Source organism: Malaclemys terrapin, chromosome 13, assembly GCF_027887155.1.
Source record: "Malaclemys terrapin pileata isolate rMalTer1 chromosome 13, rMalTer1.hap1, whole genome shotgun sequence".
In the NCBI taxonomy this organism is placed as follows: domain Eukaryota; kingdom Metazoa; phylum Chordata; order Testudines; family Emydidae; genus Malaclemys; species Malaclemys terrapin.
Window position 1 is genome coordinate 15,382,975 of NC_071517.1, and position 17,361 is coordinate 15,400,335.

General features: G+C 45.2%; 1 protein-coding gene across 3 annotated transcripts in view; it reads left to right on the top strand.

Moving 5' to 3' along the window:
- Positions 1-17,361, top strand: part of UNK (unk zinc finger) — a 62,640-nt gene that overhangs the window by 35,725 nt on the left and 9,554 nt on the right. For 2 of the 3 annotated variants that reach the window (XM_054047869.1, XM_054047870.1), the window contains exons 8-14: positions 1,023-1,165; positions 2,352-2,399; positions 3,189-3,389; positions 13,325-13,393; positions 13,990-14,164; positions 15,440-15,541; positions 17,095-17,283. In XM_054047869.1, the coding sequence (XP_053903844.1) occupies positions 1,023-1,165; positions 2,352-2,399; positions 3,189-3,389; positions 13,325-13,393; positions 13,990-14,164; positions 15,440-15,541; positions 17,095-17,283 (927 nt within the window). The remainder of the gene's footprint in view (positions 1-1,022; positions 1,166-2,351; positions 2,400-3,188; positions 3,390-13,324; positions 13,394-13,989; positions 14,165-15,439; positions 15,542-17,094; positions 17,284-17,361) is intronic. The other variant, XM_054047871.1, reaches the window with a different exon arrangement.

Genomic DNA, 17,361 nt, shown 5'->3' on the forward strand with positions numbered 1-17,361 from the left:
CTTGATTTGCCCATTTAAAAGTGAAAACAATAATTTCTGTCTTGACAGAAATGCAATGAGGCTTAATTCATTACTATATGTGAAGTGCTTTGAGATCCACAGGTGGAAGCCCCTATAAAAAGGAAAATAAGATCATATCCAAGAATATCTAAATCTCTTGGAAATCATCCTGATGAATTTCACGAGTGATAGCCATTTGTTGCTGAGGGCTGTATAATGTTTTAAATCAATGCAGCGAAAGCCTGCACTATTTTCCTGGGTATTTATGATGTTTAAAGGGAAGGGTGCAATTCCATAGCCTTGTACACACATTACCATTTTCTGTAATGGTTGGTGTTGAGGACTTATGGAAATGTATCTATCTCCCTTAGCTAATCATAACAAATCAATCACCTGTGTGCATAGCATGGATAAAACCCCTAGTTAGTTCAGGATATCCTGAATGTGTAGCATGTAATTCGCTTAGTAAAAATACTGTTGGAGGAAGAGGTATTACCAAGGCCGGCTCCAGGCACCAGCCTACCAAGCATGTGCTTGAGGCGGCACCTGGAGAGGGGCAGTGCTCAGGGTTTTTTTTTTTTTTTTTAAACATACTGGGGCTGTTGGGGCGCCCGGCGGCGCTCCAGCCTGAGAGCAGGGCCGCGACTGGGCTCGCCGCCTCCCCCAGCGCTCTGGCCGGTCGCGCTGCCCTCCCCTGCTGCGCTCCCCGCCAGGGGACGGCGGGAGGCTTTTTTGCCTGGGGCAGCAAAAAAGCCAGAGCCGGCCCTGGGTATTACTGAGCTAGAGGCCAGCAGATTGCAGAACTGGAGAAAGAGTAATAATATAAGATGAGAAATGCCCATTTTGCCTGATAGGATTTCTTGTTGCTTCTATACTGATTAAAAATAAGCATCCCTGAAACATTCCCTGTGGAGAACTAGCAGCAGGAGATGTGTGTAGCTGCTGTACTTCCCAAGCATCTTGTGATCCTTGGCCATTCATGTAGCTTTGAGTGATATTGCATGCCCTTTTATTTCTCGCAGAGCCTCCACTCAATGAAGATTTACAGCCATCCTCAGCTGTATCCAGCCCAACGCAAACAGGCCCTGTGATGTATATGCCATCAGCTGCTGGTGATTCTGTTCCAGTGAGCCCTTCCAGTCCACACGCCCCGGACCTTAGCAATGTATGTGACCCTGCTGGGAAGCATTTGTCCACATGTTGTGAACCTGCATTTCCCTGACCTATTGTACCACGGTCTTCCAGAGGAGGAACATTTCCCAAAGGATTTGAATTTTGTTGGCTTTCAGCTCAGTACTTCCCTCAGAGAGCTTATTTGGGGAGGGACATAGGTTTCAGCCTTACTCATAGAAACCCACTCCATGCCTATAGCACTTCTCTGCTTTTCATTCTCTGAAAAGTTGCCTTTTTAGCTCTGGATTAAGGTATTTTTCAGGAAAGTGGAGAGTGGATTGCAGCGGTGCATCCAGCCTAACTCCTTTCTGCTTGGAGAAAAATGTAGGGCTTCTGTTTCCATGTACGAGCCATGAGCCAGTCTAATCCCGAGTACGAAACTGCAGTTTAGTTTGCTTATGCATGAAATCTCGAAGAGGTTTAGCCTGTGCACAATGTGTCTTGCATTATAGAATGTTTGTGATTTACCGAGGGGTGGCCAAGCCCTGCTACATTTACTGGTTTATAGAGTGCCCCAAAGTGTGCTACGTACATTAGCTGTACATACAAGACAAGAGGTCTCTGACAAGAAAAGCTTACAATCAAAGTAGACCACATACAGACACAGGAGTGAGTGGGATACAAAGCATCTTCTTTTCTTTCTGATCCCCCCCCCCCGTTTTTTTATCTTTGCCTATTTGCATTAAGCCACTTTGGAGCTTGCAGCATTCCCAAACTGTTGATGAAGATTTTGAAGAGCTACAATGGCATGGTCTTAAATCATGATTGCAAATTCTAAACTGGTTTAGATGAGTTGAACTCATTTATTTTCTCTTAGTAAATAACACTGGGGAATAAAGTACAAACATTCTTTTTATTTTCTGTGAAAGTGCCATCCGAATGCTGGGCAAGCCACAGGGAAACTGAATGTCTGTTCCATCTGATGATCACTGAGGTCTATTCTCTTTCTGGAGCTCTTCAGTCTTTAAAATTGAACCCTTCCTCATCCATGAACACGTACCAAAAAAGGAAACACACGTCTTTTTGTCATTTTCTCAGTCATCAGGGCAGCTGCATGTAGTCTGCAAACAAATATAGCTTTGCTGATGATAATTTTATATGAGTAATTAATCAAAGGAAAATACCCAGTGAAGTAACCAACCTCACTTGGCCTGTTCTGTTTTGTATTTGTACTGTAGGTGTGGAGTAAACCAGGAACTCTGCCAACTAGCCCCACCTCCACCACAGTAAGTAGTGACTGCAGGGGAGAGAAAACCGCAGAGAGCCTGTGTAAAAAATCAAAACATTGTAGGACGCTCCCAGCACTTCCTCTTTGTATCTCCAGCCCTCTCTATGCAGCATTTCAAACTTTGGGATCAACAAGCATGTGCAAACATAGTTCTAAGTTGCAAAAATAATCCCATTTAAATGCATGATGCATGGTTGTGGCCCAAAGGAGAGAACCTGCTGGGGAGCCTTGTTTTAACACTGGTTGTCGATACTTTGGCCTTGTCTACACTAGGATTTTCCGACTAGCAGGGTGCAGCTCCACTGGTAGATGCTGTAGCATATACGCTGCTCCTGCAGGCTCAGGTGTTTTTATTACTGTCTAACAGGGTTAAAACACTGTTCCGCCGCAAAGTGCAGACAGGATCCTGACCTGAATCACCCTATAGCTTAAGGAAAATGAGAAGAGCTTTGATCAGGCCTGTGAACTCCATGAGTTGCATGTAAGGCTGCAGAGGGGTTGAAGTGTCTCTAGAGCCTCAGGTTACAAATCACTGTGCTAAATCCACCACTCCATTGCTGAGAAATTACAACAAAGAGCCATTATATTTGTGAGATTTGCACACAAACAGTATTTTGTGCTCCCCCTATTGGCTGTTTAGATTTGTCTCTTGGTGCTGACCATCAATAAAGCTAATGCACAAACAAGGAAGTAAGAGAATCAGTGTCCCTAGGAATCATTTGACTCCGCGCTGCTGACTGTTTGAACTCTCCATTTTTATGACCCTTGTATTTTCTTCTCCCATTAGATTCTTTGTAGGAACAGCAGTCTCGGAAGTCCATCTAATATATGTGGGTCCCCTCCTGGTGCCATTGGGAAACAACACAGCTTGGAGAGCATTGGTTTTCCCACAGACTCAGTAACAGCAGCCAGCAGCTACAAGAAGGCACCAGGGTTTGAGCGGGAGGATCAGGTGGGAGCTGAGTATCTGAAGAGCTTCAAATGCCAGGTAAGAAGGGAGTGTTGGGTGGTGGAGAGCAATTGCCTGAGTTAGTTTGGATTGATTCCTCCATCTGTGGAACAAAAGTAACACACTATTGCCACAATGTTTGATTCCCAAATCTACTCTTCCACTCCCAACCTCCATCAATCCATTCAATCTTACATCAACTCGTGGGTGTCCTACTGCCATTGCAAACTCAGTCTGTCAAAAATTTAGCTTCTCCTCTTTACTTCAAGTCCCTCTCCACTTCTTTCCGTCTCTATTACCATTGGATAGCAACTTGACGTCATTTACATATCCTCCTTCCATATCCAGGTTCTCTTCGGATGTAGAATATCCCAGAATTAATCTTTTCCTCTCTCTCTTCACTGCTAAAATCCTTGTTCACATCTTGGTGACCTTGATCACTGCACCTTGATCTTTGCTATTGTCACCTTTCATTCTCTAGTCTGTCTAAAACACCACTGCTAGTCCTCTTCCTCTCCCTCTCCCTCTGCTCCAACCATATCATCCTTCTTCTGGAATCTCTTCCCTGGCTTCCACATTAAATTGAGACTCCTTGTTCTTCAAGTAGTGTCCCTAGGAGTGCTACACATCAGGATGTGCCTGAGCCTGTACACTCTCGATTGGAGAATTTTGTGAGCAGTGTTCATGGGTCTGCACCTGCTCTCTAGATATCCACGTGCTCTGGGTCAAGAATATAAGGCACGGTTGACCCGCCACCATTCCACTTCTTACTGAACTGTCTGTGACTTGAGATGGAGCGTCATGTTTTCCGTTAACTAGACACACAGCTTGCTGCCTCTCTTCACTTAATTTTTTGATATTTTATTTTTATGATTACTCATGTAAAATTATCGTCAGGATGATGAAGGCCCGCCAGGAAATGGTGGAGGTAGCAGCGGCAGCCATGGTGGTGAAGTTCGCACCAGTAGCCTTTGTCTGTTTTTTTCCATCTGTTCTTCTTTTTGTTCTTTGATACTTTCCCCACAAACTCTTTTTCTTTTAAGGACCCAAAAAGGGAGTGATGGGTGGAATAGCCCACTCATTATTTTGTCCACCAATTAGGTTTAATTTCAGACATACCAGTTTTGGCTTGTTAACTTCTGGCTCCACATCTCCTGTTTTTTACAAGCATAATTTCAACACAGTCATTGAATCATCTCGGCCTTTTTATTTAGATTAATTCAGTTATTCTGTCTCCCTTTCATACCTTTTCCCATCAACATTTGTTATTAAAGGTTATTTTAACATCTTATGAATTTTTACCCACTTTTTAGAGTTGAGCTTCCAATTTGGGTAAATTTGTAGGCCCATTTGTCACTACACTACTTACCCTCTGACCCTACCATCTTCAACAGTGACTTGTCCTCTAGTACTGACACAGTCACCAGTTTCCCACAAACTTTTTGAGGGTATCGAGAGTAATTTCCCACTGGTACTGACACATCCTCTGGTACCATCTCACTAGCCAATCAAGTATCAGCCTCTGGTACCAATGCAGTTACAGGACCCTTTCCAGATCCCAGTACCAACTTAGTCACTGGTAGCAGCACCATTTGCTCCTCTGATGGTCACTGAGGCTGATACCTCATCAGAGGTCAAAGTAAGCTGGCAGGGCTCTGGTGGCGCTTTAAAGGGCCCGGGGTTCCCCGCAGTGGCCAGAGCACCGAGCCCTTGCTCCGGCAGCCAGGCTCCGGCGGGGATTTAAAGGGCCCAGTGCTCCCGCCACTGCGGGGAGCCCCGGGCCCTTTAAAGCGCTGCCAGATCCCTGCTGCTGCTGCGGGGAGCCCTGGGCCCTGCTGCCAGAGCTCCGGCAGCGCTTTTGAAGGGCTCGGGGCTCCCCGCAGCGGCCAGAGCCCTGGGCCCTTTAAATCATCACCGGAGCCCTGCCGCCCCGGGGTAGTGGCAGCAGGGCTCCCACAGTGATTTAAAGGGCCTGGAGCTCTGCAGCGGTCGGAGCCCCAGGCCCTTTAATTCACCCCTGAGCCCCGGGGCTCCCAGCCGCCTCTGCAGCTGGTAGCTCTGGGGGATTTAAAGGCCCTGGAGCTCACAGCCACAGCCAGAGCCCCAGGTCCTTTAAATATTGAAAGGCCCCACCTCTCCTAGTTGAGGCCACGCCTCTTCCGGTTGAGGCCATGCCCCTGCTCAGGACTCCAGGGTACCGGTAAGTCCTTTAAGTTACTTTCACCCCTACACCTCATCCTATTCTGACGTGTCTATACAAGGTTCCTCCACCTTCTCATGCCAACCTCTCTCTCTCCCTTGGGGTACACTCTAAGGAAGAAACTCCCGGCAGGATATACACCCGGCAACCCTGGCAAAGAAAGACATGGGGCCTTGCCCCTTTCCCTTACGTCCCACCCCAGTGGGCTTATTGGAACCCAGAGGCCTCTTTTGGCAACCAGTTCTACATGGTCATATCTCATAAGAGGACGCACCAGGAGCAATAACCGTCTCCCTTGGATCCTGCTCTACAGGAGACTCTTACAGAGGAGCAAGAACCAGCTGAGGAAGAAGAAACACGACCTTCCCACAAATCCTCCTCCTCACCATGTGAGGCTGTCATGCCTCCCCCACCATCTTATACCAATGATTTATAGGCATTTCAAGACTTTATGGAATGAATATCAGGAGAAGATACAGGAACACCAACATTCCCTGTTGGACATCCTTCATACGTCTCCTCAGGGCAAAATCACCTTTCCCATCAACAATGCTTTGCTGGCCTCAGGCTCTACGGTGTGGTTACCATACTGCCTATATGTAAATGGGCTGACAAAAATACTATATCCCACCCAGAGGCTCAGAATCTTTTTTTTTCTCCCAACCTACAACCAATTCTCTGATTGTCATGGCTGTTAACAAACGAGACAGGCAACATCAGTCGCGCTCAATGCCATCTGACAAGGAGCTGAAATGGCTGAACCTTCTGGACCCTAAATGCTACTCCTCAGCCTCTTTGCAGCTCAGAGTAGCCAGTAACCAAGCCCTGATGGCAAATTATGATTTTACAAACTATTCAGTTTTTATCTTTTTTTGAACATCTACTTCAGGATCAGAGGGAACAATTTCAAGTCCTCCTAACAGGCCAGACAGTTGCTAAGGTGTCTCTCCAGGCCTTGCTCGATGCCACCAATAAAGCTGCATGTTCCATGGCTATGGTAGTAGTCTTGCACCGAGCTTCTTGGCTGAATTCCTACAGCTTCCTCCACAAGGAACAAAATACTGTCAAGAACCTTCCCATTGGGGGGCCCAAGTTGTTCAGCAATGCAATGGACAGGTCACGCCATTCTCTTAAAGACCCCCTGGAGACACTGATCTCTGGGCATTTAAATGCCTGCAGCAAAAGGAAAATACAATCTATTATAAATGGCTCAACACTCTCATCCCATCCACTACCTGCCCCCAAGATTGGCTGAACCCCCGCAGGAAGAAGCCCGGGTTCAGTAAGAAAGGGCCATCCCCTACAGTGATGTCCCAGTCAGCAACATTCTCAAAACAATAGTTTTCACCCTTTCCCTCTCTCCACTCTTCTCGGGATTGTCTCTCCGATTTTCTACCTTTCTGGGAGCTCATCATCTCACACAGATGGATCCTGGAGATGATTTCTACTGCCTGTTCCACCCATTTCAGTTCCTTCCAGACCTCCAACTCCCCTGTCCCATCCATCTTCAGCAACCCTTCTCATGAGGCCTCCTAATATAAGATCAAACCTGTTCTACCACACTTTATCTGGAAAGGGTTTTATTCCTGGAACTTCCTGGTCCTGAGGAAAATCAGGGGATGGAGACTAATTCTTGACCTCAGGACTTTGAACATCTTCGTTTGCTCTCAGTGTTTCAGAATGGTAACCCTAGCAATGATAATTCCCTCTTCCTTCAGAACACTTATGTTCGTATGGCCATGCACCCCTCACACAGATTTTTTCTACATTTTCTGGTGGGCAGGGACCACTACCAGTATTGCATTCTACCCTTTGGTCTCTCCACTGCCCCAAGAATCTTTACCAAAGTTCTCTCAGCCATCACAGCCCATCTTTGCCAGATGGGAATAATCATGTTTCCCTACATGGATGATGGTTCCTGAAAGGTCTCTCATTTCTTGAGATACAGACAGCAATCTCTGTTCCATTCACTGGACCGCCACCTCAGTGTGGAAAAGTCTATCCTCGCACCCACTCAATGGACTTCATTGGGGCCACTCTGGACTCCTCCACTGCCACAGCATACTTGCCCAAGGACAGATTTGCCACAATGTCCAGCCTCGTTTCAACAATACAACAGAGCCTATAAACCACAGCAAGGGATTTTCTGCAACTTCTGGGCCATATGAAAGCCTATATATTTTAACAAGACCACGCTTTTGGTGTCTTCAAGCCTGGATGGGAACCATCTACAACCCCAACAAGCACAGTCTACCCAAGCGTGGATCTGTACCTCGGTGGGTCCTCAATTGGTGAACGGAGCCACAAAAGGTGTATGTGGGGTCAATCTACCTCTGTAGCCCTACTGAAAAACATACCTATCTGAGACATCTGCAGGGTAGCCACCTGGTCTTCAGTGCACGTTTTCCCAGCATTACACTCTTGTGTCTGCTTCCAGAGCCGATGCGACTTTCAGTAATGCTTTCTACAAACTGAATCCACTTCCTCGGCACCCTCCTCTGTGACTGAAGTACTGCTTGGGAATTTCCTGCCATGAAGTACCCATAGGGACACTACTCAAAGAAGAAGGAGAGGTTACTTGCCTTGTACGGTAACTGGAGTTCTTCGAGAAGTGTATCCCTATGGATGCTCCAGTATCCATCATCCTTTCCCTCTAACTCAGAGTCCTTTCGCTGAGGATTCATGGCTGAGAAGGAAATGGAGTAATGGCGGGTCCATCCCCTTTATATCCTCATACTGGAGCACAAGGCTATCTAGGGTGCAGGCGTGGACCCACAGATACTGCTGACAAACATTTCCCATCAAGAGTTTGCAGGCATGCACACATCCTGATATGGAGCATCCATAGGGGCACGCATCTCGAAGAACACCAGTTACTGCATGAGGTAAGTAACTTCTCCTTCTCACTTGCCCCACATAATCTCATCCTGACCTAGAACTCAACTGTCATTCCTCTTACTCTTGATGTGCCTCCCAATCCTCTTGCATAATTGCTCCCTTTGTCTCTTTCCATTCTCAGTTTAAAGCCTTAATCATACTGCTCCCTAAGCTTAGAACAATCTCCTGTTTCTTGTCTGCCATGTGCCACCTTTTCCACCTTCAGGTCCAATTCTTCCATTAATTTCCTTCCTTGGTGTTACCAGTAATTTCTCTGCATTTTCCCCTCTGAAATTGATGACTCATCTGTGTCCTGGACAGGGATGGTGGCTTCGTCTTTATTTGTAAAGTGATGTTCTGTAAATTGCTGTTGCTGATGATATTGCTAGTGTGATAAGCAGATTTTTGTTAGGGATTGAAAAAGACATTTTCACAGACATCTTTTCATGAGGGCTGGTCTCTACCGAACTGAGATATGGTTGTAGATTACTGAAAGCAGAGGTGCCTAGAAAATCTGGCCACATTTAGGCCCTGTCTACATTACGTTGAGAAAATTAGCATTAAGCCTAAAAGGCACTGTCTACGTTGCACTTCGGTTACAATACAAACAATTGAAATCCCCAGCTTAGACAAGGTCTTGAAAAAATGACATGATTTAGAAGTCATTAATGTCATGTGTGCCCATATGATTTTTTTACAGCTGGGTGAAAAAGTCATGTTTCAAGCCTGCCAGGAGGCTAGTCTTGACCACTGTTTGGTTTAGTTAAAATGATTTAGTTGTGGAATGGACAGCGTTTAAGCCCTATTAATTTAAACCATTTTCAAAAACAGTTCTGGTGTTTGCTTAACACAGGCATGGCTTAAGAAACCGGGAATTGCAAATCTATGTAATGTGTCTTTGGGATCAAAGTTCAGGGCTGGCTGTGACTCCACCACATCTCCCTGCTAAGTACAGCAGCTTGTAGCCGTTGTTTAAAAACAAAAGAAAAGTCATGTGCTCGTTTTCCATTGCAAGTGCTGTAGTAAAGGAGTAACTGGGCAGCTCCAAGGCTGAAGGGCCAAAAGAACCCCAGTCTCCTGCTAACAGAGACCAGGCCCGAGGGAGACCCTGCTTTGGAGAAAGCCTGGGCAAAGAGCCCAACCTGAGGAGGAAGTGGGAGGGAATATAAATATGACACTTAGAAGGACCCTGTCTCCAGATGAGTGTGTGTGAATGAGGCCCAGTCTGCACTACCAACACATTGTGTTCTGGCACTGTGCTCTAACATAGTGTGGTGTTAACAGCTTGTGTGCATGCAGCCAAGTTGTATCGTAACTATGCTACTGAACTGTGCTAAAGCCCTGTAAAGAAAAATCTACAATATTCAAATGGAAGTGCCCAAAATTAGGCATCTAATAAATAAAAGTGGTCTGATTTTTAAGAGGTGCTGAGAGTCCACAGTTTGCACTGACTTCAGTGGGTCCTGCAGGTTCTCTCAGCCCTTTCGAAAATCAGGCCAGGAATTAGACACCCATCTTTAGGCGCTCATATTTGAACATTTTGGTCAGAAGCTTTTGCCTAGTTCTGTAACCTGGGTATGATGTAGATTTCATAGTGATAGTATTTAAATGAGCCATCTCATTCCTCTCTCCTTGAGATGAATGGAGGGGAAATTGCACCTTTGCTGTTATTGTTGTTTGGTTGAAGATAGTTTTTGGCAAGGGTGAGCTAACAGAGCAGTAATAATATAATAATATTAACACTTAGCATCTACATAACTCTTCATCTTTAAAGTGATTTTCAAACATCAGCTAATGTTTAGCTAACAGCAAAGGATTGAGAACGCTCTTCTCAAAGAAACGAAAGATGGACTCTTACATTTCCCCCCAAAATGAAAATTTACAGTTGGCAGAAAACTGGGCAAAGACCCAAAATTGGAGGATCTATCTTCTGCCATTTTCTGCTGTCATTGTGTCAAGTATCAGAGGGGTAGCCGTGTTAGTCTGAATCTGTAAAAAGCAACAGAGGGTCCTGTGGCACCTTTAAGACTAACAGAAGTATTGGGAGCATAAGCTTTCGTGGGTAAGAACCTCACTGCTACTCTGAAGGGATCTGGGCCATCCATATTAAAGTTCACATTGGTGAACCAGGCTTTGTGTGATGTTCCATAATGGTTCAGTTGAATGCATAAGTAGTATGTCATCCAAAACACATGGCCAGTAAAACAGGATGGTTGCTTAGCGTGCATGCTAAAGCGACCACAATACAAGTATAAGAATCTGAATGTAGCTGGATAAATGATACTAGGTTTTAAAAAAAGCAAGATAGCAGATTTTGCCAAGAGACCTGAATATCTGGCCTGGCTTCTTAAGCAAGTAACACAAATCACTTTTCATTAAGGCGTTTTCATGCTGTGCACAAAAGAATTAGCTTGAGATCCTATCAGGTTGTGACACAAGACTGGAAAAGCTGCGCCAATGAAATCCCGTTTAGTATTGATCCTCTTCCACCCCTTCATGTGCAGTGAGGCCGGAGTGTGATGTATAGCACGGTCTCAGAGTCACGACTCCTGGGGTTCTGTGCATGACTCTGCTGCTGGGTTTCTCTGGGCCCTTTTGGCAAGTTGCTTAACCTCTTCATGCTCTGCATGATAACACTTACCACACAGTGGAGTTGTACAGCTTATTTTATTAGTGTTTGTAAAGGCCCTTAAGCACTTTGGATGAAAGGTGCTAGTAACCTGCAAACATGCTGCACAACAGATTTCTTCTGTGCTGGATGTGGCATGTTCTGTGTTTCATCCATAATTGACATCACGCTTTCCTCCCCCACGACTCAACAGAGCAAATTATAGATTGAAATTCCATCTCCACTTTTAATTTTTCTGCCTGTTTTGGTTAGTTTTGTACTCTCTAATGTTATTCAGATATACAGGCGTTTCTTTACTACTGTACCTGGGCATAAAGGAGAAGAATGTGGAGCTTTTAACTGGTGTTGCACCAAATTCATTGTTGCAGACATTGGGGCTGGCCCTGAAATGTTTTAAGAACCTTCAGTGAGGCTTAGCTGCAACATTGCCAAGTATGTTGGCAAGAATCCTCTCAGCAGGGGTGGGAAAAACAATGGGCAGCAATTCTGTTTGTATGTGTGCGTCTCTCTCTCTCTCCACTCTAACTGCTGACTCCTGCTTATGTCACATTTTGCGTTCAGATGAGTGTCAGCAAGGAAGAGATGCACTGGGTGATCTAGCAGGCGTGTTATCAACACACGCAGATGCGCTAACATAACACAGCATCAATTGCACACAAAGAAAGACAAGCCTGAGATCAGTTCAGTTGTGACTGCCACATATACACGGTGCACTATTTAGGGAAAGCAGTACAGAAAGATCTTTGTGTCCATATCTCACCTGCCTGTTCACCAGACCTTGGCCCCCTGTGGGCATAAGATTAAAGAGAGAAAATGAATCAATTAAGTAAAACGAGAGGAATTCTATGCTCTGCTGCTGCTCTTTCTCCTCTTTATTCATTCTGGTTACAGTGTCCATCCTCAGCAGTCAATCATTCATCATTTTCATGACAACTTTTTTTTGTCTAACACCCCATCTTTCCCTCACCCCAAAAGGGTGAGCCAAAACGCCGAGGCAGATCATGGCAGGCAAGTGCTTCATTTTGTGTGATACTGTTGTGCATCATGCCTGAACCTCCCCTTCTCCCTACTCTCTTAGATCTGTTTACTCTCTGTACTCTCAATAAAATGATGAACAGCCCTTTTTATGTCTGGAATGTGTTTCTCTGAATCACAAGGATCCTGCCCAGTAAATGAAACAAGCAGAGCAGATCTGGGCACCTTTTCACAGCCTCAGGGAGTGTAATTGATCCCAGGTTGCCTTCTATCACAGATACAGCAGGATAACAGCAGCCATACCTCCATAATAAACCATTATGCAATGACATGCTCATGAGGGAAGTTTCTTCCTGACCCTAGTTATTGTAGTTGGTGGTTGGCTAATAATGTCCTGAAGCAAGAGGCTTGAAATCACTTGTAATTTTTTTATCTGAGGTAGTGGAACTGTGGATATATTTTTTTCCATATAGAGATCCACTCTGTTTTGGAATCCCACTAAACTCTCGGCTCAGTGGCATCTGTAATGGCATTGAGTTCCACAGGTTAAAAAAATGATTTCTTTGAGTCTGTTTTTTTGATTGCTTTTTAATTTCATTACATGTGCCTTTATTGTTTTTGTTAATGGGAAATGAAAGTAGGAGCATCTGGCTTATCTCTACCCCATCTTTTTTACATCCCTTTGTAGTAGTAATAATAATCCCTAGCTCTTTTCATCAGTAGATCTCAAAGCGTTTCACAAAGGAGCTCAGTATCATTATCCCCATTTTGCAGATGGGGAAATTGATGTCACTTCTTTTCCCTCTCCTTTTTAAACTAGGTAATCCTGGTTGAGACCTTGTCTGGAGAAGTAGCAAAATAAACAGTAAAGCATCTTGTCAAAAATAAATAATTCTGAAAGTAAATAAAAATGTAATGTGCTTCCTACCAATTTTATTGGAGAATGGCAGAGACTATGGGCAATGGAAAGGAATCCATACTTGGTCTTGTATTCTTAAGAAGTTATTAATGTTAATGAAGGGGTAATTCAGTTAAATGCAAACATAATTGCAGTAGATCCATAACTAACTGAGCAGAATGTCCGTGTATCGAGAGGGCGAGCGATTCAGGGGGATTCTCCATTTTTTAAACACCCAGCTCAGCTTTTTGGATTCTAAAGCATCCAGGACAGCCTAATAGAAGGGCTGGGGGCTGTCCAGGTTCCTCATGGCCTCTCCAAAAGCCATCAGTCAGCCATTTCCAATTTAGCTGTTAATCCCCCTGCTTATCTTTTGTTCTGTTTATTTACTGCAGCAGGCGAAAATAAAATCCCATTCACTGGAATACAGGACCCAGGAGCAGCCTCTGTTACAGCCCAAACAGGTACGGTAATGCCAACAGAGCTCTGAGACCTTGCTTGGAGCTCACCCCACCTCAAATGAGAATGCTAGCCAGATCTGTGGAGCCAAACGCATCGGCAGGAAGCCAATGACAGGCCAGACAGAGTCAGGGCACTCTAGGTCAGAAATGATCTTTTGAGAAGGGAGGAGATTTCTGGAGATTTGTGTGTGAAGGCCAAAGCCTGCGTGAGTTCAGGGTAGATTCACAGTTCTGGACTGTGGCAGAGAAAGGGTCGCTGTAAAGAGGGTTTCCTGTCAGTTTCCAGGAAATGTGTTTGCTGAGTGAGTGACCCAGACCCCTGATTGTATACTACCTGTGGGTCAGGTGAGTTTTTTTCAGTGAGGCCTGAAGGATCTTTGTAAGACTGAAAAGAAACAAACCTGTAGAAATGAAACACAAACAGTTAATCTCCCCCTCTTTCCCCGCCCCCACGCTGGTGGCAGTAACCATCTGTCTGAATGGGAGCAGCAAAGAACACGTTCACCAATGTGCCTTGGCTGATGTTATATCTCTGCATGTTATTGAAGTGATTCTTTTGTGGCTATGTTTAATTTCTTACCTCCCCCTTCTTGTTTCAGGACATACTGGGGATTCTTCCAGTGGGCAGCCCTTTGACTTCCAGCATCTCTTCCAGTATCACCTCCAGTCTGGCAGCAACACCACCAAGCCCAGCTGGCACCAGCAGCATCCCAGGCATGAACGCCAATGCCCTTCCTTTCTACCCTACCAGTGACACAGTGGAGTCTGTTATAGGTAACACTGCTTGTTTATTTACATGGAGCAGGGCTCTCAGGAGGGGCTCTTCAGGCATGAGAATTGGAATAACATGTTGCTGAGGGATGTTAAAGTGTGCTCTAGTTTCTTATCCCACACTTCCCTGGTAGTGTTGGCACCTCCCTGTGATTCTAGGGTTTCTATGCCTATGGCTCGGCAGATCTATTCTGCAGGTCATTATGGATGACATTCACCCCTGCACAGAGGATCAGCACCAGGGCTATGCACTCCTTAAGTGCAACTTGGGCCTTCAAAATAGTGCTTAAGTGAGGTTTGATGGTGCATAGATCGTAAGCTGGCCCTCTGCACAGGGGTTATTTTCACTCTATATGAATAACATCTGTTCCTGAGAGAGTGCGTGGGTTTGGCAGACTTGGGGTATACACTGTGTAGAGCAGAAAATCAGTGACAGTCTCCACAGCTACAACTTCTTTATTTTCCCTTTGTGGATTTTAACAGGAGGGGCTCGTCAGCTGTATGCTGATCTCTCCCCATCCAGAGGTCCAAGTGTAGGACAAACTCCCTAGAAGAGTAGAGCAAGGGGCTCCCATAGAGGAGTCACTGCTGTTCTGCCAGTCAGGTTCTTTATATCCTCTTTCATGAGCCAGCATTTCTGATGTAAATTAATTACAACAATAAAAGTAGTTAATCCAAATAAACAGGCCCAGGGGAACATATATATATATGTATGTATATAAGTATATGTATATCTGTAGGTCTGTGATGAGGTATGTTTTAATGAAATGGTTAGATATAGCATTGGGCAGGCACTGTGTAAGCTTTCTTCACCTTAGACTGTCTTTGAACCTCAGACCTGATTTGCAATCTGCCTGCTGCTTCTAGTCCATTTCTAGGCCTCTCCTCAGTACATTGGTGATACAGCACTAGCCATAACCAGACAGAACATGGGTAGGTGTTGTCGCATAGTACGAACAGAACCAGAACATCACTACGGGGGATAGCTGTGAGGACTGCTATTATTTCAGATTTGTATGTCTATTTTCATGTAACTGTTGGGAACGAGCTGATATAAAATCTTGGGGAATCAGGTCAGGCAACAGAAACCAATATGAAAAGCTGCCTGTTACACTCACAACGAATCATTTAATAGCGACTGCACAGGATCGAGAAAAGGGCTGAGTACACTGTCCAGTAGACAGCAATGGCTGTTGCAGTATGTAGGCTCTTTGGGCCACACTATCTCTTGAAGTTGTTGGTCCTTTGTAACATAATTGGTACCTCTGTGTCCGGCAGAATCTGCCTTGGATGACCTGGACCTGAACGAATTCGGAGTGGCTGCCCTGGAGAAGACATTTGACAGCAGCACGGTGCCCCACACGAGTGGCATCATGATAGGTACATGAAAGCAACAGAGCTTTCTGTGATCGTCTGCCAAGCAGTGTTGCCAGATCAGCTAGGCTGAACCAGCCCACAAAGCTCTAAAACCAGCCTCAAAAAAGATTTATTGGTTGGAAGCAACAATTGTAACTAACTCAGGCAACCAGTGAGAGTCCTGAGAGCAAAAGATCACTCTCCATGGCTAGCAGAGATGAGTTCTTGCCAGTGGCCTAGGAATGTTTCTGAGATGAGCATGTTTTGTTTGTCTTGGTCTATAAACACCGACCATCTAAAATGTGCCTGGTAGCTATAAAAACAGCTGAAAATATAGCAACTCACATCTCCTGAGGAAAATTCCAGGAAAAGTCACAGGGAACCCAGTGACCTGGCAATACTGTTCTACTGTCATAGGATCATTTGATAGTGTATGGCCTTCTATCAAAGCATACAATGTATGTCTCATCTTCTGTATGTGACATTTGAACCGGATCCATTTTGCCTGTCTCTAGTGGCTTGAAAGTTATAGATCTCAGGACTCTTTGCAGAGAGCATTGGTGACTAGCTGCCACCATTCCCATACTCAGTGAAACAGGTTCTTCTGTATAACCTAATGCTTGCTCCATAATGGCTTTTATTTGCCTATGCAGCTACTGCTCAGAACCTTACCTGAGAAACCAAACTCCATTCTGTGGACGATTTTAGATCCGATCCCCCTCAAAGGATCAACATACTGATTCAACATCCAGATTCTGTGTGCTCTGAGGGCCCCATTCCTGCCACAGCTCAGCCTTGTTGGCCTAGAGAGACAAGAAGCATGGAATAGAGGAATTGTGATCTTTCTGTCACTTCCTTTAGGTCTAGTATCAGGGGGTAGCCGTGTTAGTCTGTATCTACAAAAACAACAAGGAGCCTGGGGTCTGGGTGTTAACCATTGCCTTTTAAGCTGGGATCTATCAGTACAGAATGGAAGGGGGCGGGGAGAAAACTCTTTGGAACGATCTGTGCAGCAGGAAGAGACTGCTCTCTGGTGTAGTGGAGCTCGACTCTGTTACCATTAGATGCAGGCTTTCAAGTACCGCTGAAGCCAGTTGCTCATTTTAGATTGACCGAGTGGTGATGTGATCCTCTTTCTGGTGACTGCCGGTAGTTTATTGGTATTAAAAAAAGGAAGAGCAAATTTTGCAAGTGAATCTTCATTCCAAAGCTGCTCACTTGATATCTAAAACAAATGGTCTTCCGTAGGCTGGCAGGGACTGTGAACTCTGCAGGGGGAGCGCATTCAGGGTCTGGAGGGAGTGCCTCTCTCTGCTTTGGCCAGTTGACCAGCAGTCTTGGCGTACTCTGAAGGGAGTCACATCTGGTCCTACTTGGCCAGAAGGATGCTGGCCGCAGTGCCCCTTCTGAAGGTTGAGAGCTGTGTAATGTAGAAGGGAAATGGTGGGAATTCCCAGGACTCCCCTTTTTGATAAGCAGCGGGAAGCTAACATCTGCTGTTGTAAACTCCTGTGCTGTGCTCTGGCCCATACTTCATGATCATACATTCCCATCCTCTTTGTGTGTTCTTTGTCCAGGTGGGAGTTTGCTGCAAAGTTCTGCTCCTGTAAATATCCCTGGGTCCCTTGGAAGTTCCGCCTCTTTTCACTCTGCCTCTCCTTCTCCACCGGTCAGCCTATCATCGCATTTCCTCCATCAGCCCCAGGGACACTTAAGCCAATCAGAAAACACATTCTTGGGGACATCAGCTTCTCATGGATCATTAGGTAAATGCACAGTGTGTGTGTTACATGTACATATGTGTCTATACCATGTAAGTATTTTCTTTTAAGTTAACTTTAATT